A 24,373-nucleotide genomic window follows, 5' to 3' on the forward strand; every position below is an offset into this window, starting at 1 on the left:
CTGCAGTGTTCTGTTTTAATTAATTGAACACTGGGAATTAACAACACTTAAATTTTTGTCATGTTCTCTGCTCAACTGTGTATTCCCTAATAAGCATGCAGTACAGGTCTCCCAAGATACACATTAATTAGCTCATAATTCCTAATCTAATCAGTCGTGCTTAACCTCTGCGTGTGTGTTTGTGTGCACGTACATCCTGTCCCGTGTATATGTGTACGTTCTCCGACGGCGACCTCTGACCTCAGATAAGTCTGAAGATGAACATTGTGTTTTTTTTCCCGAGCTTATCAATTATTCCTCATGAATGGACACACTTGTAATTTAAAGTATTATTGGATGAGACATTAAGCTGCAGGATCAATGCTGAATTCAAGGTGGTTTTGTAGATAATTAACACTTTAGGAGCTTCATGTCCAGGCCTCTCCTGGGTCAAGGTGGAGTGATGTGCGCGTCTCCTCGCGTCATTTGTATGCCAGCGCGTCGCTCTTGATTTTAACGTCCCTGAGCTCTTATTTGACCCGCGAGAGGTCATTTTCAAACCGTCCTTCTGTCTCACATGATACTGGGACTCTATCACTAAATGAATTCATAATGATATCCTTCCTATTCACTGAATCACACACACACACACACACACACACACACACACACACACACACACACACACCAGAGGCCTGGCCTGATTTCCCTCAATAGTGAAACCAGTGTCTTCTTTACTCACATTTGTTGTTAATTATCTTGGTGGTGTTGAGGCGTCTTGTGGGAGCGACTGAAGTGCATCTGTGTGCGAGCGCTTTCTTTTTATCATCATATGATTATTCATAATAGACGGAGTACAAAGTGTGTGTACTCTGGAGTTGTACACACAACAAAATGCTTTATGAAGTCACAATGGAGCAATTAAATACTTTCAGAGGAAGGCTGACTTAAAAAAAAGCAAAGGAAAACTAAAGGGAGAGGAGGATTTATCCATATTGCAAATTACTGCTGTGCGGGGAAATAATATCCATCTACTACACCACTTGAGCTTCTGCTGAGACGACGCTGCCAATCACGGACAGACTGGAAACGCCGACGCCGAAACTAAATGAACTGATTTTGCTTGTTGCTGGTTTGGTTTGAGGAAGCCTGACAATCCACAGGGGGAACAAATGATCTTGAGTCTCCTGCTTTGACTGCGTTAACCACTGTCCCACAGCACTAAGTGCCTAATTAAGAATTCACAATACAATTTTGGCAGTTTTAGCCTCTGCGATTGACTTAATGTCTCTCTTAGTCATTAGAAATGTCCCCGCTGAGCTGCTCAGGCAACGGCACACTATGTACAGTTTGTGCAATTGCTCTTCCGTGATAAAATTACCGGGGAACGCTAAAAGCTTCATTGCTGTCTGCTAAAATAAAAGTCTTTTTTTTTAAGTTTGAAAAGTAGAATGCTGCTATTTTGTTGGGGAATACACTTCTACTTGAAGAAGAAATGGTTTGCCTCAGCCTCTGCAACACAGATCCAGGATCCAGCCTTGGTGGTGGATGATGCTTCAGTGTCCTCATAATGACATAAACCTTAAACTCTGGGGGGAGATGAGAATAAACCCGGGCCAGTAGAGGCAGAATGAGGCTGATTTTCTTGCCATTATAACAGAAACTTCTATTCCCAGTTGGACGGAAGCCTGGGCTGACAGTCAAACACCATTATGAGTCAGTGGCCTTGCGGTTTGTCATTGTCACAGCCTCTAAATAGGGACGTTGTTTTCGAGATCTCTAAAGATTTATGACATTTCGGGCACTATTTAAGCGATGATGTACAACAAAGTCATTTTGTTTAATGTGAAGCCACTTTGAAAAATGGCAGATTGTGTGGGGCTGTCTGCTGCTTCCCCCCCAGCACAAATATAATACCAGGCTTTCTTCTGTTCCTTAAATCTCACTTTCAGTCGAAGGAAACACAAATGTCATGTGCTGGGATATTGCTGAGATGAATTATGACATTTTCATCAGCCGTCGTCGAGCCCACCGTCGAACCCTGACCCCTAAAACCCTGAGTGAATCTGAGTTGTGTGCAGCTCTGATGTCAGCCCCCAATGAGGTGGTGGTGGCGGCGTTGTTAAACAAAGATGCAGTGTGTTGGCCGAGAGGACGACCTGCTGATCGGAGCGTGTAGCCGGCACACGTGCGCTGGTACGGGACTGTAGCGACGGAGCAGAGAGAGTTGTAGATCATCAGAATGGTTTCTCAGGAAGCCTGGTTGCAGCAGCAGCGGAGATCCTATCACACAGTCCAAGTGAGGTCACTATAATTTCACTGCAGAGCTCCACAGATGCATCTTTCCCCTCGCTGCTCCCTGCAGGAGAGGCTTACATTTATTATTGGCCCTTGGGTGGAAGTGGACCAGGTTTCCCAATGAGGGCGGCAGTGGCGGGGGCGGCAGCGCCCTCTGCTGGCTCAGATGAACTGGTCTTTATAAAGTGCCGTGATGCCTCGACACGCATGCAGTCCAGAGGAGCGTTCACTCCTTCCAGAGGAGCGCGCAGCTTGTGGAGGCAGAAAACATCCGCTCAGCCTTTCGCTGCACTTTTACATGACTTCTTCTCCCCCGTCAGATGAGCTCGGCACAGCTGACTCTTAATTCCACGATGTTTTAGGGACCAGTGGTCTGACAGGGTCAACAGGAGCCGGCAGAGAGCTCCTGGAATGCGGAGAGATCAAGTCTCTGTAGTTTGTTGGTATGATCGCAGCGCGCACGGACCCTGAGAAACTGCTTTCATGGATTGACTGCGCTCATTTTTCTATTTTTCCCCCCAATTCAGAGGATTTGTCAGCGTCGTGGTTAGAGTAATATTATCAAAAACTGTGGATTATTATTGGGAAACGAGGATATATATATTTTTGACTTCATTTTATTTTTTTTTTGACATTTTTTTTTTTTTTTGGTCTTTATTTTGAATGAGGATATTGATTTCTGACAGTTAACCTGAGCCTGGGTCCAGGATCCCGGAGGGAGGAATTAACCTTTCACATGGTGGAAATATTAGTCTAACTGGAGCACCAAGTCATCCTCCTGCCTGATTCCAACATGAAGTCTGTCACTGTGTGGATGTGCGTTTACATCTGCCTGCTGCTCTTAGGTGAGAGGTAAAACGTGTGAGGAAATAATCAACCATTACTGGATGTGAGCATTTTTACACCTGACTTTGACATGATAACATTTCTTTTCTTTTCTTATTAAGCTGATGGGCAATTCTCCTTCTCCGTGTGAATCCATGTTTGATTGTCTTGTGTGACTGCACTTGTGTTGTGGAAGTGAATCATTTTGTGACATTGAACCCATTAAACCACCTCAGGTTCTCTTAATCCCACTGTTATACAGCACAATGCAGCTGTTGGCAAAGACAAATCGACGCGGTCTCCTCAGCTGACGCTTTTTTCTCAAATACAGGATCCTCGTTGTCACCATCACCCCTACCATCCCAGACTCTCCCCATCAATGCCCACAAACTCCTGCTCCTCCTCTAAAAACCATTAAAATACATTCACAGTTGAACTTCATGGTCCTTGCTCAGTGATGCAGTATCCCCTCCTTCTCGGAGCTGAAATACTCAGGACCACCACAAGGGGTCTCTCTTGCCATTTCACAGGTTCTGTGTGCGCTTGTGTGATGGTGTATTTGACTCCTGCTACATGGAAACACTTGAGTTTCTGCTCTGTTTCTCACTGTAAGCTCATTTTTCTGGCTACCCAGAAGGGGAACAAGTGTATTTCTTGATGAGAATTAATATGAGGTCTCCTTCGCCGATTTGATGGCTGAGAGTTGCGAGGCGGTTTGAGTTCAGATGCACAGAAGTGAGCAGAGGTAAAGTAGTCCAGAGAAACTAAACAATACATTTAAAACCCCCCAGTCGCCATATAAAATGTTGACAATAGCTTATTAGAGGGAGACTCCAGTGGACCATGAAGGATTTAACTGTCTTGCTAATGATGCTTCTGCATGCATGGGCATGTTGTCACAGGCCATCAAACCTGTTTATTGTTCCCACATGGAACCTGTTGCATCCACAAAACAAGAACGAAAGCAGGTTCGTGTGCTCGAACTCAAACCTCCAACGTTTCCGAGCCTTGTGTTCTTGACACCCCGACATCTGTGTCCTCTTCCCACCTAGACGAGGCAGCAAGTTCCTGGGACGGCTCCTCAGCTTTGTCTGTGTCCTTGGCTAACGGCGTTCCTGGATCTCAAGGTACTGGGTCTGAGCCCGGAGCTCAGACTGAATGGGTGGACTGCATCCAGGCAAGTGACATGTGCAACCAGAACCCTCACTGCAGCTCTCGGTACCGGGTGATGCGCCAGTGCCTTGTGGGCAAGGAGAAGGAGGCCATGCTGGACAACAACAGGGAGTGCCAGGCTGCCTTGGGGGTGCTGCTGGTTAGTCCTCTGTACGACTGCCGCTGTAAGAGGGGCATGAAGAAGGAGCTGCAGTGTCTGCAGAACTACTGGACCTTCCACATGGGTCTCACTGAAGGTAGGAGGCATATGCTTCAGAGAGTAATCACAGCAGTTCAGTCTGTTGTCAGGAGAGCCAGGGGTGCAGACGGAGGTGTCCAGGGTGGCCCTGGCCGCCCCCGACTGCTTTCAGTTCATCTGTTTAGAAGGACACCACATTAATCAACAATTCTGCTAATGTGCCAGTTTCAGCCAGCTGGCCACTTTTCAACTGCAGTCCCAACGGTCTGGCGGGCCACCCTGAGTGCCCCCCCCCCCAATTAATTTGCTATCATTAATGTGTTTCTGAATTTTTTTAATTATATTTTTTATTATTGCCTCCCTACAGGCCTCAGTGTTGCCAGATTGAGTGAGTTTTCATCCATTTTGCCAAATTTTGATCACATTTGACCACAAATTAGAGCAGCGACTTATACACCTGGTGCTTATTTCATGTTTCCTGCTCACGCTGATCCATCAGTTTCCCGGCCACTTTACATTTTGGGCTTTTTCATGATGGTCGGACTCGAACAACTCTTCAGTTCCCGCTGCTTCTTCTTTTTGAATTCAGCACATTTGTCACATTTGTACCACCTTGTCCCGCCTTCTCTACTTCATCTGTGGCTGGGAGCTCAACATCCATCATGCTCAATGGCGTTGTGAAGGTGGACTGCACGGTTTTATGCGTACACAAGACACATAGTCTGTCTACGTTATGTGCATCATACTTCTATTGATATTAACGAGCGTTCTCCAGCGTTGGTTTCAAATGGTTCCCCCAGTCTCACGTAGCAGCGTACTTTCCGAGCAAAGGCAAGAAGGATGGGCACCACACCCTTTGTTGATGCTCTATTCCCTCATGCCCTCTTACACTGAAAAATACATGCTTTCCTACTTTCCTCACCCTCTCCAAGGTAATGGAGGTATAATGGGATTACATTAGGTAGACCTGTTATAGCAGACTTATTGGTTTTCACCTAAAGTGTTCCATATTACCATGTAATTAGGTTACCGTCGTATAGCTCAGTGGCCCTTATGTGTCCACTTACGCAGGACATAAAACAGCTCTCTTGTAACTTTGAAACCTTGTTTTTACACTGCAACACATTTGGAGGGCAAATGGTGGCCCCCTGGACTGGTATTAACCCCCCCACCCCCCGCACCAACACAAACAGCACTGGCTGCTGCCGGTGTTGCTGCGCCCCGGGGATCAGGCTAATAGGGGGGACTTTACCCCAAGCGTGACCATGCTGGTACACGTGGCAGATGCTACAAGCCGAGTCTGATGTCCCAGGCACATAAGTCATGGGGACATCCTGTAAACACGCAGGATATCATGTACTCAGCTGTTTTGACATGTCGGGTAATGGTAGAAATGTTGCGAAGTCTCTGAGCTTTGAGCATTCTGGGCTTTTGTGTTGTGATCCGTGAAGTAATTCGCCAGTCTGACTGCTCATAGCACACCAGCTACACTTCATCAGACTGATGGCAGCAGAGGGTCCCTGACATGAGTTCAAGGAAAATGGAATGACATGGATGCTCCCCAGGCCCTCTTCTTGTTTTTCTCCTCATTTCTAACTCGTTCTCGTTTGCTCATCTCTCTTTTGTTCTTCCACTCTCTTCCAATGATTTGCTCCTCTCCAAAGGAATAGCTGTATCAGTGTTTGATTACATCATGCAAGTTGTCCAGCTGTCAGGGATAGAGACCTCCCGCGCCTGCAGTATGCCCTTCACCGAGTTTGTGTTTCATTCCAAAAGAATTCTTCTCAACAGTGTCCCATTTTGGCCCTGTCGCCCTCGGAGATAAAACCCGCTTTAACACAAACGAAAAGCTCTTACAGTTCAGCTTTAATCTAATCAAGATCCATTGTGCAGTCAAGCAGGCTTTTGTTAACTGGAAACAATCTAGGTACAACATCCCTCTCTGGAAACTCACACTCAGGGCTGAGTCCCGGTGGACCTTCCCCAAATGTGCTCCAACACTTTAGATATTGTTTGTGGACATAAGAGGGAACATGTTATGTATCTTTGAGAGTTGTATTTGTGCTAAGCAGAGAAAAGCAAGGACGGCTGATAAAATACAGAAGCATCCTCTTTGCTGAGGCATGTACACGTCTGGTTTGTGCACATATGGGCCCTTTCCTGCAACCAAACATAGATATATAAGGCGTAGAGAGGCTGAGTAATCTCCTCCTATAAGAACTTGGCTTGTTTCTTCTGCTGACCAGGGGCAGGAAGCTCAGGGGCTCAAGGGCTAAACCCTTGTATCTGTGAAAGCAATATGATGTCGCCCAGGGATCGGCTCTAAACACTGCTCTCTTCTCAGTCCAGCCACCCACCAACATGTATGCTCACGCACACGCACACACACATTTCCCTGCCACAAGGTTATCTCGCTAGCCTAGTCAATGTAATAATCTTGATTTCAAATAGCGTAGCAAATAAATGTTTGATCATTTTACCTGTGATCATGAATAAATTCTCAGGAGACGGCCGACGAGAAAACCAATCAAATGGTTCTTTGTGGAGATAAGGGTGTTTGTGTTGGCTTTTTGTGCGGGCAAATTAATTTAAGATCGTCAGATTGAATCTTATTGTGGTTCAGAGAGCTCAACACTTTAAGAAAACACATGATTATCAGCAAAATACGGGCAAAAATGTCGAAAAATACAGTCCTGGTGACGCCAGAGCAACTGAAACCCAGCGCGTCTTCCTCCAAATGTATGTTCAGGGCTGTCATAAAGAGCATTCGACTGAAAAGGCTTGAAATGACGAGAAAAAAATAAATTTAAAAACACAAAATTGAGGGTTGAATTTTTCATGAGTAAGAAACGTAAACAAAGAATTGAATCGTCTCTTCTTTTTACCACTTTGAGATTTTGCCAAAGACACATTTAATGGTGGATGAAGGAAGGAAGGAAGGAAGGAAGGAAGGAAGGAAGGAAGGAAGGAAGGAAGGAAGGAAGGCTCCAGGAGCATCACCATGAGATACAGGGGATTCCGACTTGTATCAGATGCGATTCTGTTTTTTTTTTAAATTGCCGTGAAGATCTTGATCACAACGATGTATCTAAAGTAAAATAAAACACTGAAGCCTGAGGATGAGTTCAGGGGCTGCCGCTGATATAAAACAACTCAAGACGATCTCAGCAAAATCTGCATCTTCAAATTAAATGTTTAGTTTCCTTCCTCCACCGTGATATTCAGACACCTCTCAGCTTTTATTTCCATTATAGCCATTTGCCCCCCCCCCCCCTTTAACAGACATGCCTGCATCTGAGCTGTGATGAGAATGTTGAACTCTTGCTGTTAGGAGACAGTCAGCCTGGTTTTCAAGCTGAGTGTCATAAAATAAATAACCCTCATTTGTCCAGTTCTCATTTCCACTTATCGTTCTCTTTTTGAAGTGAAAGTAATGCAAACTGAAAAAAAAAAAATGCTCTCAACTCAACATGACAGCGACTGATTGCAGTCAGAGGACATGGAACAAGGGGGGGGGGGATGTTAATTTTTACCTGGAACGAGAGACGTCTGTTAGTTTATACTTAACGTTCCCCACCCGTTCCCCAGGGATTGAGCTCGAGCTTCACCGTAGACTGAAAAATACCGCATTAAAGTGACGGATCCACCCTGAGGCTGAAACCATATGAAACATGTCAAGGATTCCCATCAAAAATGACCCCAAACTGCTGCGTGGCTTGTTTCTATTAGATGCAGATTTCTTTAATAGCACATCAAGCCCTGGCGCTTATGGGCAGGAAGAGTCTGCAGTCCTGGATCTTTGAAAAGTTATTAAAGTTGACAATATGTGTGATGAAACAGTGCACTGCTGCTGAGAAAACACTTTACAGAGTACACAGTGACTCAGTGTGACAGCGATGTGACTCAATCAAGTGCCGCTTGATGTGTCTTCTTGAAGTATCTTCTGAAAGTGCTTTTTTAAAAACATGCTCCCGCGGGTGGCTGCAGCTATACGTTTCCATGGCGTTTTAAATTCCCGGCCGCGCTCCTCCCCGTTGGGTTTGAATAGCAAAAGCTTTGCAGCGGTGATGAGGCGCAGGTTTGATCCCCCTGCTTTCGGCCGTTGTGCTGTACTGCAGTGTTTGGCTGAAAAGCCTCAGCTAGAGGGTGTTCTAATGCCATTTGTTGAACTATTGGCAGTGATTCTAATAGTGACCTGTTAATTGTGTTTTCTAACAGAAAATGGCAGCTCTATTCAATGCGTCAATGCAGCCGTCCTCCATTGATAATGGGTGGTTTCTGCTCTGAATGAGGCTGTGCGAGGCAATGAGCTCTAGCCGTTTGAATCTATAAAAGAAATAATAATTAAAAGGATCCATTGGCTGCTGCGGCTCTTTCAGTTGTGCCCAGGGCCTCATGTGGACACAGCGTCGCACACTTGCAGTGAAACTGGTAATTTAAGCTATAACTTTCCTCCAACATACATTACTTTCATAGCCTTAGTTATGAAACTGCCCAGGAATCGAAGATCTTTCATGCAGGACCTTTCACAGGAGTTTAATTAGCTGCGCCAACTTTCACTGCAGGGACCCCCCCCCCCCCCCCCCCCACAACCCGCAACCCCCAACCCCCCTAAGTCTTCCCCGGATTACCGGGACCGTGACTCCATCTTTACGTGAAATGCAGAGATTACCAGACAATTTTGTCTGGTGATTTATTTTCTCAATTTTCATGAATGTCAGCGTCGCAAAGGTCAGCCTCCGAATATGTCACTACATCATGCTAATATCACACGCTGGGTAGGAACACTGCGGGACGTTCCAGGAAATAGACGGTGTAAGGATGCTGTGAATGATAGGCTGGGGAGCAGAGAGACGGAGAGAGAAGACAGGAGGATAAGAGGGATTTTAAGAAAGAGACAGAGAAACTCAGCCAGAGAAAGAGAGAGAGTCATGGGGGGGGGGAAACTATGGAGGAGGTGCACAGTATTCCTGGGTGAAACCATCATTACTATGAGCAATGATAGCAGTCACCGGCCATTACCTCAGCCATCCACTGTCATAAGCAGAACATTTTTCCAGCCTGCCCTGCATGTCAGGGGGCAGGGGAAACAACCTCCTGCATGCTGAATATGTCCTTTCTACTGCCCCCCCCCCTCGCTACGCTGGAGACCCAGCTCACTTGGTGGCTCCTTTATCATCAGAGCAGAGGATGCTGTCAATAGCCCCCTGGATCTGATCAATAGGAAGTCTTCCCTCGTCCTTTTCAGCTCTCGCCCCAAAATAGTGAAAAATGACGCCGCCGTTTGTCGCTAAATCTGTCTAATCATCCTCTAAACCGCAGGAAATGACTCGCCCCGACTGAAATGAGGGCTCAGGTAGGAACCAGGGTTTTAGATGATCCTTTTACAGCAGACTGAGTTCTCAGCCCACAATCAGAGGGGTAGGGGGGTGGGGGTGAGTGACGGGCCATTCTGCTCAGTGAACACCATCATGATGTGGGCATTACTCCTGGCGGGCAGATTCACCGCGCCGCTGAAGTCAACAAGCAGCCCGGTGGCTGTCCCCGCACCACCGCCACCTCCGTCACCGACGCCCCCTCCACTCCCTGCACCGCTAATTGAAAAAGCCTCTTGTGCTCCATCTTCTTCCGCGCGGAGGAATTCAAATCACAACTCAGACTGAAATGATTTTGGACGCGTTGAGAGATTAATTATTTGACTTCCCTCAGTAATCAAGGCAGTCATAAAGCAGCACTAATCATGTTTTACATTAAATATTTAGGTTGATATTAACTATTTAGGCTGTTGTAAATGTCTAACGACCAAAAATGATAAGGGGGGAATATTTAGTCACTCATTTTAATACAACACATAAATCGGTGAGGAGGTTGATGTATCGAGCCTCGCTGCTGCTCGCCGTTTTTAATGTCCTCCTCGACATGCTGCTGCTGCTGCTGCGCAATAAAGATGATTCCCTTCTTTTACTGAAAGTTTCACAGGATTTAAACCATATTCAACACCTGACTTTGGGTATTAAAATGCTGATTTAGGTAAGTGCGTGTGTAACTATTCATATTAAGATTATTGCCAAAGGGAAGACTGGAAATTTCAGTACTCATTTCCTGCGATGTGTTTGCCCGCCACGCCACGCCGGATTGGAATTGTGACTTGAAATATTTTTGTGGGCTAATCCAATATTCTATTTGTAAGGTTTGAAATTGAGTTTAAAATGTCAATATCACTTCAAAAGCGGAGCGGTTAACTGAATTTTGGGGTGGTTCACAGGGAGATGCATTCATGGTATCATTTTATTTCATCTTCCCTTTGTTAGAAATAAACACATTACATCCAGTTGATAGAAATTCAATCGTTTGCCATCATCCAATCTGTCCTCTGATGCATTTCTAGAAACTACAAGTGTACTTTTAGAAGTAAGTTGGCTCGCCGGATCTCTGACAGCTCATTTGCAAACTTTTGGAGCTCTGACAGAGAATGTTTGGTCACCTTTTGTTACCATTTGAATCTGTGCGACAACCAGCAGAGTGAAAGACCTCCGGCTGTGCTCCAGGCTGTGCTTAGCTTTTTTTTTTTTTTTTTCTTTCTTTTTTTTTGCATGTAATTACAAAAAAAAGTCTTCTGATGTATTTTTATTAAAATTGATGTAATATTTAACAGGAATATTTGGATATTTGCCTGCAGAAACCAGGGTGGGGAGGGGGGGGGGGGCAATATGAAATCAATATTAAACAGGAATCAGTACCTGTGAATGGCAGTTATTAAAATTGACTTTGCTTCCAGCCATAAACAGCTTGCCAAGAATGTCACAAAAAAATCCATAGGACGGTTTCCATCACCTCAGGTATCCAGCTTCATTGATAATGCATGTGAAAAGGATGAGTGATGGTGCCTAAAAGCGCCGTAAAAGCGCCTACAGCGGAGGAGCTGGCTGGGAATCGGCTGCTCATTAAGGCGGTATTACTCTCGTGCTGTAACTGTGGACGAGGCCTGATTGTGCGTCTGAGCCGTGCCGGTCAACCTCCGCACTGTCATGGAAAATGAAGTCAAACGCGGGGCTTAATTACAGCAATAAGTTGTTGCCCTGCAGCTGAAAACATCTTACCAGAAAACAGCTGGGAAGAATTTTCTATGAGTTGATGAATGTATAATTGGGTCCAGGGTGACTGTCAAAGAGCAGCGTCTGTGACTCCAACAAGACCTCCTGCAGGGTTTTTCACATCCTAAGGCTTCCTGTGATTGTATGATGTTCTGCAAATTCATAATTTTCTGCCGAGCTCGTAGCAAACATGTAAATAAGCTTTTAAAATTCATTGTGGTTTGCATAGGACGGCACATATTATGCAGTTAACTTATGAAATTGAATGTGACTTCACACTTTTTGGTTTGTGGCCGATTGTGCAGTGAGGCTTCCCTACATTGCAAGGAGCTGCGTGAACAAAGTGGTAACATGATGTTTTGCTTTTGGCAAAGAAGATAAAGCCTTTCTTCCAGGGTGCTGTGTTTGGTACAACGTGTTCTTGGTGTAATGGGAGAGACATCACGCCTTTCTCTAGAATATTTGCCTCCTTGTGAACCACACAATAGCTGCGTTGGAGCGAGACACGCAGGGAGGGGTTAAGGTGGTTGTTTGCTGAGCGAGTGGTAGTTATGATCTCCTGAAAGGGTTCTAAAGCACTATAGCTTTAGAAGGTAATTGGTGTAATTAGACATACTGGGAGATCTCGAGTCCGGCCGCTTCTCCAGGCTCTTGACAGAAATGTAATAAGAAGAGAGGGCCACAGAAAACATGTATGCAGGCAGAAATACAGCCAGGCAGACATGAATAAATTCATCCCATGAAAAGGAAAAGAAAGAACTCACAGGTAGCATTTAGCTTTTCTCCCTCCCTCCTGTGTTTCCTCTGCTCTGATTCCTTCTGTCTTAGTCACTTCACTCCCAAGTCGGCGGTCTGATTCTCCTCTGCTTTTTTTCTCCTCCCTGTCAAACACACAATCCTCAGATGTGTCACATGTCAATAGCTACAGCATGTGTGTGTGTGTGTACATATATATACATATATATACGTATACGCTATCTGAGCTATCGTGTTATGATTGTCAATATTGATGGAGGAGAAGAGAGGATAGAGAGCAAGGACTTCCTGATTTCACCCAACACACGCAGGTGGTTTACTTCCCTCACCCTCTGGACAAATGGGAGAGAATTCCCCTTAGCTATTCCCTTTTCTCTTATTTCCATCATTCCCTTTCTACTCGATGCCAGCCGCAGTTTTGCGTTTGATCAATTTTAATGATCTTATTCCAAGACGTCAGCTCCGCTTTCATTCCTGCCCTCTGATGTGGTGATTAAATATGTCTCTATTATCATTTTATCAGCTTGTGTCAGAGCATCAACAACATTTGCTATACGTCTCTGGATGGATCTACCGGTCGCTCTTCCCAGACATGGAAGCCTTGCACCAGCAGGTTTCAGGTTTTCTCATTTGTAGCAGCGGGTCTCCAAGCCTCCCTCACAACACCATCACGGTGTTTCTATTGGGATCTGAATGCAAAGCTATTACACACTGGAGGGTTTGTCTCGGTTTGTCTCAATCACACCGAATGGCTATGAATTTTAAATGCAGGATTAGGGGCCTACAGAGGAGCAGGCACATGGGAGACTCAGTTGAGTGCTAATTAGATTTTTTAATTTTTTTTTTTTTTTAAAGCAGCTCTGGTTTTGTAAGCAAGGAAGATGTGTTGCTTATGCGGCAGTCCTTTAACTGCTTCCCCCCGAATCGAACCACACACGGTCGGAGCAGAAAGGTATTTGCATGATGAACATCCCGTTCCTGTGCTAATCTCTCACAGTGGGAGTCATTCCTTGGTCAACCACTCCAGTATTGTTACGGTTACATTGCATCTAATCCCAAATCTGCATTCAGATGACTTGTTTAGGGCTCTAACTAACAATTATTTTAATCTGCAGATTACTTTCATGATAATCCATTAAGCCTTCAGTCTATAAAATATCAGCATTCTTAAAAATGCTCATCACAAAGCCCAAAGTGACGCGTTCAAAGCGTTTCATTTGTCCATCCAACAGCCCTAAACCCAAAGACACTTCATTTCCTGTCAAACATGACCAAAAAAGGGCAGTATATCCTGGCGTTTAAGAGTCTGGAACCAGCATTTAGGCTTGAATACAGAACGAGACGATTAGTTGCAGACTAACCGATTAACTGTTGCAGCTCTACAGTTGAAGCCAAAGGACCCAAACATAAAACTTGATACGCGCTTCCATTACATGCAGGAGGTGGGGTAACATCCTGACCCGTCTGATGCTGATGTTGTGTCGTCGTTTCAGGTGGCGACGTCGACGACTTGTCCCCGTATGAGCCCGTAGCACCCAACCGACACCCCGACGCATTCCGCCTGGCTTCCATTTCCTCAGGTAAGAGCGCCGGGATCCCGACTGAAAGCTGGCAGTTTCCACGTTTGGGTGAAAGATGATCCGCCTGATTTGCATGAGAAAAGCTGCAATGGAGGTTGATATAAAACCCGCCTGTGTGGTCTTTTATTTAATGGCGTCATCAGTCACCTGGACTTTGAATGCTCGTTGGTGCGTCTTGTGACATATGAATGTTGTTGTGGATTTGAGAGGGAAACAAAACCCGCTAAGACCCTCCATTCCTCCCGCTTATTGATTTTCTTTCAGTTTGATTTCCTCTTTGGTTTACTAATTAAACAGCCTAACGCTCAGCAGGGGAGCTATAGCTAGCGCTTTAATTTACTGGTTATTTCCATCATGCGATCACTAATCAATGCAGATCTTATTATAAAACGCGGCAACAATGCTTAATGCAGTGCAGAGGCACGAGCAGCACAAACATGCGTGATTGGACGCAGGAGCGACGTCTGTCCGTTGCCAGAGCTACGGGCTGCACTTGGAAATTCAATCGTTTCCTTTCATCCGCTTCTGACAGAAACTTCCAAGTGATGTTCCCTTACTTTTTCCTCCCTTTTTTTTGTAGCCACAAGCAATCTACAAACACAGAAGACATCACATTTGCCTTTTCTCTCAGTCGTTGTATCTGGCTTTGTTGGGAGGTACCAGAAAGACGTGTGTTTTGCATAATCCCCTTAGCTTGAAATCAGCGGTGGATCACTTATTTGGAGACGTTCGCTCGCTTGACATCTTGAAACGTGGAAAGATTACCGGAATAAATGTGAGGCAAAACAAGTGCGGGCCTGGATTACGTCGCAGTTTTAGGGAAGTGAAGGAAAAGCGAAAGACATAAATGTTAAATCTAAAGAGCATTTAAAAAAAAAAAAAAAGGCCCAAGGTGCAAAAATGTGAGATTTTAATGATGCAAATTGTTGACCATCTAAATTGGAGGCTCATATGAAAAATATATGCTCATGATTTCAGATTTTCCAGTAAAGTCAATTATTAATACCTACACATCTATACAGGCGGTCCAGTGGTGCAATGCGCTCAAGAACTCCGAGATTTTTAAACAATTTTTATTAAAAAATAAATAAAAATTGCGCTATCAAAAAAATGGATATATTATTTGTGTTATGAACTGAATTTGTAAAGTAGTGGTCCACACAGTGCAGAAATCATTGAAGAGGGAAAAATATTTATGGGCAGGAATGTGCATGATCTACACTACACTACAGTACTACTTCTGTACAGTACACGCATTACCACACAGTATCTGAACAAAACACTCGAGCAAAGAAACAAACAATCGCTGCTCTCGGCTCGCGTCTTCGCTTCTTTGTCATCCGTTATGGCGCATCTGCCTATCGACAGTCAAGCAAAACAACAGGAAGAGAGCGCAGCTGCTGATTTTAAGCCCACAGTATCTGATTTCAGATACTGTGGGAAAATGAAGAGTGTTGTATACAGTGGCCATCGATGTATTAATATACAACAGGGGACTCATTACTTCACCGATTTGGATTCAGCTTTTTTCCTCCATTCTCTCCAAGGTGAAATATTGGATTTGCTCTCAGAAATCTTTCTTGCCGCAAGCTTTCCTCCTTATTTATCATTTCTGAAGACAGAATAATAACCACAGGCAAACAGATAAGTAATTATACACTTGTTTGATTGAAATACTTCTTCATATGATTACTAAAGCTTACAAAAGTGTTCGTAATCATGTCTATAAATGTTGAGCTGTATGGAGACCCGGGGAATATATGATATCTGGTCTGGTTGATGAGGAGAGGGGAATGTATATTCTCCAAGAGGAAAGGAAGGAAATTGAAAAATAATCTCTGCTATTTTATACGTTTTGTCTGGGCCAAAGATAAGGGACAGAACTTGTGATAGAAATGGAAAAAAAGAAGAAGAGGAACTCAGTGCTACTGTATGCGCCGCAGCGGCCCAAGTGATACCTAAAACTATTTTACAGGCCTCTGGTTCTGTTGGGACTTCACACTGAAGATATGCAAAAACTACACGAACAGACAGAAGGACAAAGAGTCGGTTCAGCCCTGTGGGTACCTCCCAACCGCCGCCGCCGCCTTCAACTCTCCCCAGCAGCACCGACAACCCGAGTGTCCTTCACTTTGTCAGAAAAAAACAACATCAAAAAAAAACCCCCACAACTTGTGCTTTCTGCACTTTGCCAGTTACAACAAAACCAGACCCAGAACCAGCTCTGCCCCTGGGACCTGAGAGAGTAGGTCCACCACTGGACGACCAGTATGGAGGCAGACGCACTAGCAAGAGCCTAAAACCCTTCAGGTGTCTGGCAGGGAGGTTCACTCACAAGCTATCGCACGCAGGCTCCTGTGTGGTCTCTCCAAACTGGATCACCGGGGTCTGTGCCGGTGCACCTGCAGCCCCCTACAGCCAACAACCAGCCTCTGTCTGGGCTCCAGGAACCCATCCTCTCCCAGGGCCGACTCACGCTACCCTTCACGGTGCGGGAACTGGTAGTTCCGACTTGGACTGGAGTGGCACGCGCAGTGACGTCAGTCAGTGACTTAACACTCCACCTAAAAACAAAAAAAAAGAAGCCTCAGACTCGACTCAGGACTCAAGGTTTGAAACCATCTCATGATTTTGCTTCTGTGCAGTAAAAACTTTTTTTGTTGTTGCTGAATTTCATTTCCTTCGTAATGCGCACGCGTCTTTGTCCTGGCGCTCCGCCGGTGCAGGAGTTGTCAACCCTCGGGCCTTGGACCGGTACCGGACGTCGCCACTCAGCCAGGTGATGGTTGAAATCACAGAGTCCACTGTGTCTTATACTTATACTCAACATGGTATCAGTAGAATACCAAGAGCTATGTTGTACTGTGTAGTACTGCACAGTGCTGTGTGGTGCATGTACTGTAGAAGTTTGTTCTCAGAAGGAAAAACACAATTTATTTACTCAAAAAGCAACTTTTAATTTTTCAGCATCCCTGGCATTGGTTCTTTCAAGCTGAAACCTGTAAACCATCAGCCCTCCCAGACCTTTGCTGCTCTGATTCTTGTCCACAGATGTTAAAACATTCCTTCTTCCACGCTGATTGTGTGTCCTTCCTGTAAGCTTGATACAATCTTACAGACACAGAAATGCGACCGACTACAACCATTTGTAGTTCTTCCAATGAAAGAAGGGTTCACTGCTCCTGCGGCCAGACTCAGTGAGTCAGTCTCAGCCTCGGTCCCGTTCAGAACCTGATTTAAAAGGTTCTCGTTCGTTCATGGGTCATCAGCCTAGCAATCATGCAGCTGTGAGAGCCAATGGTTGTCTGTCTGTATGCGTTGGCCCTGCCATGGACTGGTGACCCGTCCAGGGGGAAGGCTGCTGGGATAGGCTCCACCCCCCCACGACCCTTAACAGGATAAGAGGGAGAAAACAGATGGAGTCCCTCAGTTGTTACTGCCCAACTCTACCTACTGGGAGTATTGGGAACACCCAGGCAGACTGGAACATGGTTTGTACCAGTATGGTTACATTTATTGTTGCAGCCACGGTGCACAAACCTGCTGAGATCTTAAAGCTTTTCTGTCAGTTGTAAATTAAAGCGCCACATCAGAGACCGCAGATGGAGTCCACCACGCGTTCAATGCTGGATCTGACACAATCTGGACTCCGGCATCAAGTGCGATGCTGCACCTCCACTCACCTGTCACGCCCGACATGTTTGTTATCAACACGTTATCAAAAAAATCCAGCACGGATCAAACTGGTAGCGACTGGAGTGGAAGTTGAAGTCGAACCCAGATGTTCTCCGACAGTGAGAGAACCATCGTGTGCGTTCCGATCAGCTCACACGCTTCTCTCTCATACGTTGTAGCCGTTCTCTCTCAGCACTGACAGGTCCTTGTAACGACATTAGAAAGAATACCAGCGACTCAGCTGCTTCATATAGGCGGCAGAGAGTCAGACAGCGGAAGACAGAGAGAGAGATCACAGCAGTGGCTTTGTCATCTCCGTCCCAGCAAGCCGAGGCACATTTATTTATATAGATTTCCAACAAGGCCATTCAACGTTAAGAAAAAGAAAAGCATCACTGGAAGACTTTCAAGTACAATTAAAAAGCGTTAAATAGAGAACATGAAAAAGAGAGACAGAAAAAAAACAGAACAAAAGACAGCCAAAGCGGGACAGTACAGCGCGAGATGCTAATCAGGGGCTCCGAATTTGATTTCATGAAATGCAGCAAACAGAAAGATTTTCAGCCTTGATCCCGGAGAACCGAGAGATGCAGCAGAGTTGGAATTCTCTGGCAGTTTGTTCCGGATATGCAGAGACAAAGAAGTGACGACTATGAATAGAAGCATGCCTCTTCCCTCACCAACGCATGGGTAGGAATCTCAAGATGCACTTACAGCACGATATGTTGTCACTCAGAGACCGAGTGTTGTCCCCGATGATTCGCTGCATCTCTGATGAAGACCGGGCTCAGGACTGGAGCTGGAGGCAGCAGAGACTTGGTGCTTGTGGAGGTTGTGTTGGAGTTACAGTCACCGGTGTGTTCTTGGCTTCAAGGCGGGGAAGTTTCACACGTCAATCGACTTGAAACAATAAGACATCCTGGATGAAGGATGCGGGAGAGAACTTGCACCAGGACCCTTTCAAAGCCCCGGTGCATGGCATGTACAGCATGCACAGACATCATTAACTGTAATTGTTAATGTGCTCCATGACATGTCTTCTCTTGACCCGATGCTGAGCTAATTAACTTATTTAGAGTGGAGGGTGGTGTGGAATCTTGAACTCAGAGGTTTCAACCAGGAATTAAGTGTAACAACCTTTAGTCAGACCCTCTAACTCCCAGTACTAAGCTCCTCACCTCGCGGCTCGCCGTGCCCACCATCCAATTAAACTCAGAAAGCTTTTTTTTCCTACAGCTGGGAGAAAAGGACCGGTTCAAGAGGCGTGCGCAGCATGCTGCTGACATGTTTGACATTTTCGCGTTGTCCACATAACAATTAGCATTACTTAGCAAACACTGAGGTGTTTTCATGGATGCATCCTGCGGGGGTCTGAGAGCAGCCTGTGTATGTATGACTCTATATGCTCATGATTGCGCCAGTGTGTGTATATTACTTTGCTTTTATGCCTCATTATTGTCTGTGAATGTTCTAATCACTTTACCCTTTGCTGGCAGGCTTTTTTATGTGGGTCAGTAATGAGAGTTGCTGTTCAAAGTTCACCCCCTTTGTTATCGTCAGCGTTATTCTAACACGTTTGATTTAAACAATAGTGAATAATTCAGTTTGTTTGGTTATTCCCTGCGTGCCCGCTGTTAATGAAGAGGGAGGCAGATTGCTGATACGATGTTGTGTGAGTTCACGTCACACAAAGCTTGTAAGGTTTGCATTATAAATTATCACCAGTGACTGCTGCAGCTCACCAGCTTAACAAGGCTGCTGAGGACACTCATGTTTTGTGATCCTTAAAGGGATACGTCAACCAAACGTTGGGTTTTTTGTTAACCTTTGTGCTGCTCAGAAATAGGTGCTTTGAGCTCACAAAAAAAATTCAAATGCACCACTCCAGAATGCAGAAAGAGCCAGGCACGTATATTTAGGTCGACGCTGATGGAAACTGACAGTAACGAACCGCAAAATGGCGACTGGTGGCTGCGGGGCGCCGTTAGCTTCAAGCTAAATATGCACGGCTGGTTCTTGCTGCAATCTGGAGTCACAAAGAAGCGATGCAGCATAAAACAAGAAAATCAAATGTCTCCATGAGCTCCAACATGATTTGTGAATACTTGGAGAGAAAAGTACAATTCTTTTTGTGAATTATTGCTTCAAGGAAGCTGAAACTGAAAGCAGATACTTGGAAAAAGTATCAGCAAGTGAGTGTATGATGATTTAAAATTCCTTTGGACACCCGCTCCCCATCTTTCCCCCTCGCTGGCTACCCGCCATATAAATAATTAGCCCTCTGTCATCAGTTTCACGTCCGCTCACTGGCTCGCTCGCCGGCTGGCTTCGAAGAGATGATTTCACGTTCAGAGGTAAAATTCAGTTGATCCCAAAGAAGAGAACATTTCATGAACTTTGCCGGTCTTCCTCTGATGACGGCTGCTCAAATAACTTGCTCAGTAGGGCTGAGGGAGATGATGCTGTAGATCCAGTGCACCCGCCGCCACCCCTCTGGAGACCCCGCTGTGACACGGAGTACAGAGCTAATGACTGATGAGCCCTTTGACACGGAAATGCTTGACATGCTCCTCGGGGTCTGGACTAAAGACTTCCCTAACAAGCTCTTGCACACTCACCCAGGGCCGTATTAAATTCAAACTTTGGCACCTTTCCTAATTACTGAGAACATACGCAGAGCCAAGAGCCTCTTCCTAACCTGGGCTGAACTCCCCTCTGCAGCGCAGCATCCCTTGAGTAAGGGATGATATATGAAATGCAGAATTTAAATTAGGCTGACGGAGAGCAATTACTGGGGAAGGAAGATCTCGTACTCTGGGAGAAAAAAAAAAGCATCAAAATCCAGATAAAGTGTATGTGAACATTTTATCCCCTTCCTCTCCTCCACACGTGCTTCGTCCATCTCCTCTCTGTCTCTCTCTTTATTATCTCTCCTCGGGTTCCTCCCTGGAACACAGGTCTTCGGTAATCTTTAGTCGTTCTCCCTCTTCCTCCCTATAGGTGTCTCCTATCACTGGTTTTACCCCTCTGCCTCTCTCCCTCTCTCCCTCTTTTTGCTGCCGGTCTTTCTTTCCCTCCCCACGTGTGCTACATGTGCAGAAATGGATGAATACAATATTTCCACTACACTGGCAAGATGCCCATTGAATAGAGAGTCTTATTAAAAACCTATTTACATTCCAATGACGGGATTACTCAAAAGCGATGGCGACACTCTAACCGCTCTTGACATCAACTAAATGTGATGAAACCACATTTTTCATGTACATGAGGCAGTTGTGAGTAAACAAACAGGAAACATAGCATGTTGGGTTGGAAGCTCTGTCTATGATTTATATTTGATGTTCCAAAAAAAAAAAAAAGATATCTAAAGAAGGGCTAAAAAGTAGAGGTGGATTTTTTTTTTTTTTTTAAGAATAAACTTGTAAATATTGAGATTTAAAGCTGAGAACATTTGTCTCCTACCAAGAACTTTACAACCGCAGGTAAGTAACCAAAGGACTCGTCTCACTGTCAGAATTTGGAGCACTTAGAAAGTTTAGAGGCGCCGCTCTAAATCATTGATCCGTTTAAGAGACACCGTTCAGGCCTGAACAGTACGGTTCACGGTGGGTCTGGTGTTCTCGTATTTCAGCAGGAACCTCGGTGTTCTCCCGCTGCTTCCATCGTCACTGATACCACGGGCGCCATCAGCTGCTCTGCATGATCAATTCTGATACCCCATCATTTATCGGCACAAATCTTTCACCCCCAGCATTTTTTCTTTAAAAAGAAGGTTGCCAGCTGCCACCGGGGTTTCTGAATGTTTTCACGCATTTTCAAAACCCCCTGCGGGATATTTTGTTCCACGATTGCAAAAAAACTGAACAAATCAAATGATGATGAATGAGATGAAAGCCTCTATTTTTTACTCAAAAGAAACTGTGTCCTTCTACATGCATCCCCTCTTTTTTTTTTTTAATCAACACTTGAATGAGGTTTAGTCGCATCAAAACTGTCACTTTCGGGCAAAAAGCTGAGAAAAATACTTTTTTTTTTTTTGAAAAGAAGAGATTTCCAAGCATAAAGTTAATTTGATGTTTGTATCCATTCAGTTTTGGAGGGTTCTCTCTCTCTCTCTCTCTCTCTCTCTCTCTCTCTCACTCTCTCTCTCTCCTGTATATCCCCCCGTTTGTGTACTGTAAAAAATAAAGAATAGTGATAAGGCTGGTGGAACCGAATGGCCCCCAGGAGAACCGCAGCGCTGATCCATCTGCAGCAAACTCTGGGGCTGCATCCGAATTGCCAAGTGGCAACCGACGTCCTCCTGCTACGTCCTACCGCTACGACCTAAACACGGCGGCACCATTCAGACACCATAGAAGATTGGTAGTGAAGCACGACCTCTGCTGGCAGAGCACAGATACCGCAAATAGGTAGACCGCAGCAACGAAAGCCCCACCTGCTGGCCTGACTGTGGTACTGCACTCCACTCTGAACGCACCTTTCACTCATTCTCTATTATGAAGCACATTAACGCACCTTTAGTCATCCACAAGGACTATAAATGTTGGTGTTCATCAGAATGGGAGACTGTTGATCGCGCTAACTTGGCTTGCCCGTCCACAAGTTGTTAGGGGACGAAGAAGAAGTCCACGGTGCATTGTGGGCCATAGGCTGCTCCGTAGGATGCACCTGAACCGACCTACAATGTGGGCGTGTTTAGGCTGGAATTTAGGTTGCGAAGTAGGTCGCTACTTGCGGCAGTTGTGGTTTCGGACAGCCTACGACCTGGTCTGAGACCTACGATCAGACCCACTTGGCAATTTGGATGCATCCTGGTTCCTGGAGCTTCTTCTTCATTTGTTTTCAGACCTGGAAGTGCACACAATAGTGCCCTCTACCGTATGATGCTGAAAACAGCTACATGATCCACAGGTAGTCACACTCATCTGCACCGGGTCCAGGTCAGGTGTTCCTGCTCTTACTCTCACCATGAGATTCCAACGTTAAACTCAATATTTTGACTTAAATCTCAGCATCTTTTGCCTCAATGTGTAGCGTAAAAAGTTAAAAACTCCTTTCTCTCTGTTTTATTTCTCATGCCTTGTACCTGTTGTACAAGGATCCCTCCATTTTCTACTGCTTATCCTGTTAAGGGTAATGGGTAGGTGGAGCCTCTCCCAGCAGCCTTCACCCTGGACAGGTCACCAGTCCATGGCAGAGCCAACACATAGAGACAGACAACCATTGGCTCTCCCAGCCACGCCTACGATCAATTTAGAGTCTGGATTAACCTGGTCCCTCTTGATGTCTTTGGACTGTGGGGGAAGCTGGAGTACCAGAGAGAACCCACACAGGAACAGGGAGAACATGGAGACTCACCCAGAAAGACCCCGTGCTGCAGCCGGGGCTCCACCCACAACCTTCTTGATGGGGGGCCACAGGGAGGACCACTGCTCCACTGGGCAGTTAAAAGAAATAAATCCCCTGTAACTTAATGACTTTTGTGTCTATAGCATCCATCCATCAATCCGTGCAGCCACCAAGCACAACACATTTGATTTAAATTCATATTGTTCGGGCCCAAATTAATTTCAGTTGTCACCATGGAACCATACGCATGTACGCACACACTGACATTGGTTCATGGAGCAGCCAGCAGGTAGCAGGTCATAATTGGAAAAAACAATGTGAGAGGGACGGTGATTGTTTTGTGTTTGTAGCATCTGTTAATCAATCCCCGCACGCACCCATCTACCTCCTCACCCGCTCACGCCGCTGCGCCCTTGTTAATGTACACATCCACCGCCAGCTAGGTAAGTTAATAGATATGTGCAGACGATTGTGATGCTGAGAGCCGTTGATTGCGCCTCTGATGGTCTGGGTTAATTATTGCGAGCAAGAGTCGCCCATCTCTCCTGAGTTAAGCTAGATTAATTGAAAGCACTCCAGCATGTCTGTGTAAGTGGCTGTCCAATCTGTGTCCTCTCGTTTCGTCTCTCTATCCGTCATGATCAGCCACTGTAATCAACTGCTTAAGTCTCATCTCCTGTCTCAAAGCTGTCCCCCCCCCCCCCCCCCCCGTCTTTCCACTTTTGTACATCTGTTATCATTAGCTCATCAACCAGCTTTCTCTTCACATTATAGCCGAATATGTTTGCGGAAGGGCTCATTGTAATGCACTCGGAAAATCAGTTATCAGTCTGTAACACAATACTGCACATTTCCTCTCCCAAATTCACTTCCTTGCTTCCTTCTTCTGTTCCTCCTGCTGTTGTTTGATCATTCTGAGTGTGTGTGTGAGTGTGTGTGTGTGTGTGTGTGTGTGTGTGTGTGTGTGTGTGTGTGTGTGTGTGTGTGTGTGAGGATGTCAGAGCCATCAAGTGGGTTTTGTGTCTTATGTTCACCCCAGGACATCTTTTTGGGTTGAGCACCAAATTCAATCCCAGCTCCCCAATCAGAGGTCGTAAAAGGCGCTCCATCGCTGCAGCCTCAAAAGCAGCTTCAACCCGGCTTGCTCGGATAAATCTTAGTAGTTCATCCTCCTCCTATTTTCTTTTCATCCTGGACCCCCCAGTGGCCCACATTAGAGCCTGCAGATGGCCAAGGGAGATTTAGGGGCTGCAATCCATCAATGTAATGTAGCCTGAGCCACTGGACAACCAAACCTGAAAACCTTCCCTCCAGCTGGATCACCACCCCTCCTCTAGGCTCCGTCCAGCTGAGCTTGGCTGACTTTCGCTCCAACTCTACCTCCACATGCCCATTTTTTGATTTCCATTGTAATCACAGATCAACCAGGTTTCCTCTCGCTGGACAAGGTCGTTTTTTTT

At 45.5% G+C, this 24,373-nt stretch overlaps 1 protein-coding gene across 1 annotated transcript in view; it reads left to right on the forward strand.

The window, feature by feature from the left end:
• Window positions 1–2,480: 2,480 nt before the first annotated feature.
• Window positions 2,481–24,373, forward strand: part of LOC147259737 (GDNF family receptor alpha-2-like) — a 51,860-nt gene continuing 29,967 nt past the window's right edge. The window contains exons 1-3 of the mRNA XM_086205878.1: window positions 2,481–3,122; window positions 4,155–4,511; window positions 13,797–13,883. Coding sequence (XP_086062004.1) covers window positions 3,071–3,122; window positions 4,155–4,511; window positions 13,797–13,883 — 496 coding nt within the window. The 5' untranslated portion in view covers window positions 2,481–3,070. The remainder of the gene's footprint in view (window positions 3,123–4,154; window positions 4,512–13,796; window positions 13,884–24,373) is intronic.

This window comes from Aulostomus chinensis, chromosome 6 (genome assembly GCF_037954235.1).
Source record: "Aulostomus chinensis isolate RoL2024-O1b breed Wild chromosome 6, RoL_Achi_v1.0, whole genome shotgun sequence".
NCBI classification, from domain to species: Eukaryota; Metazoa; Chordata; class Actinopteri; order Syngnathiformes; family Aulostomidae; genus Aulostomus; species Aulostomus chinensis.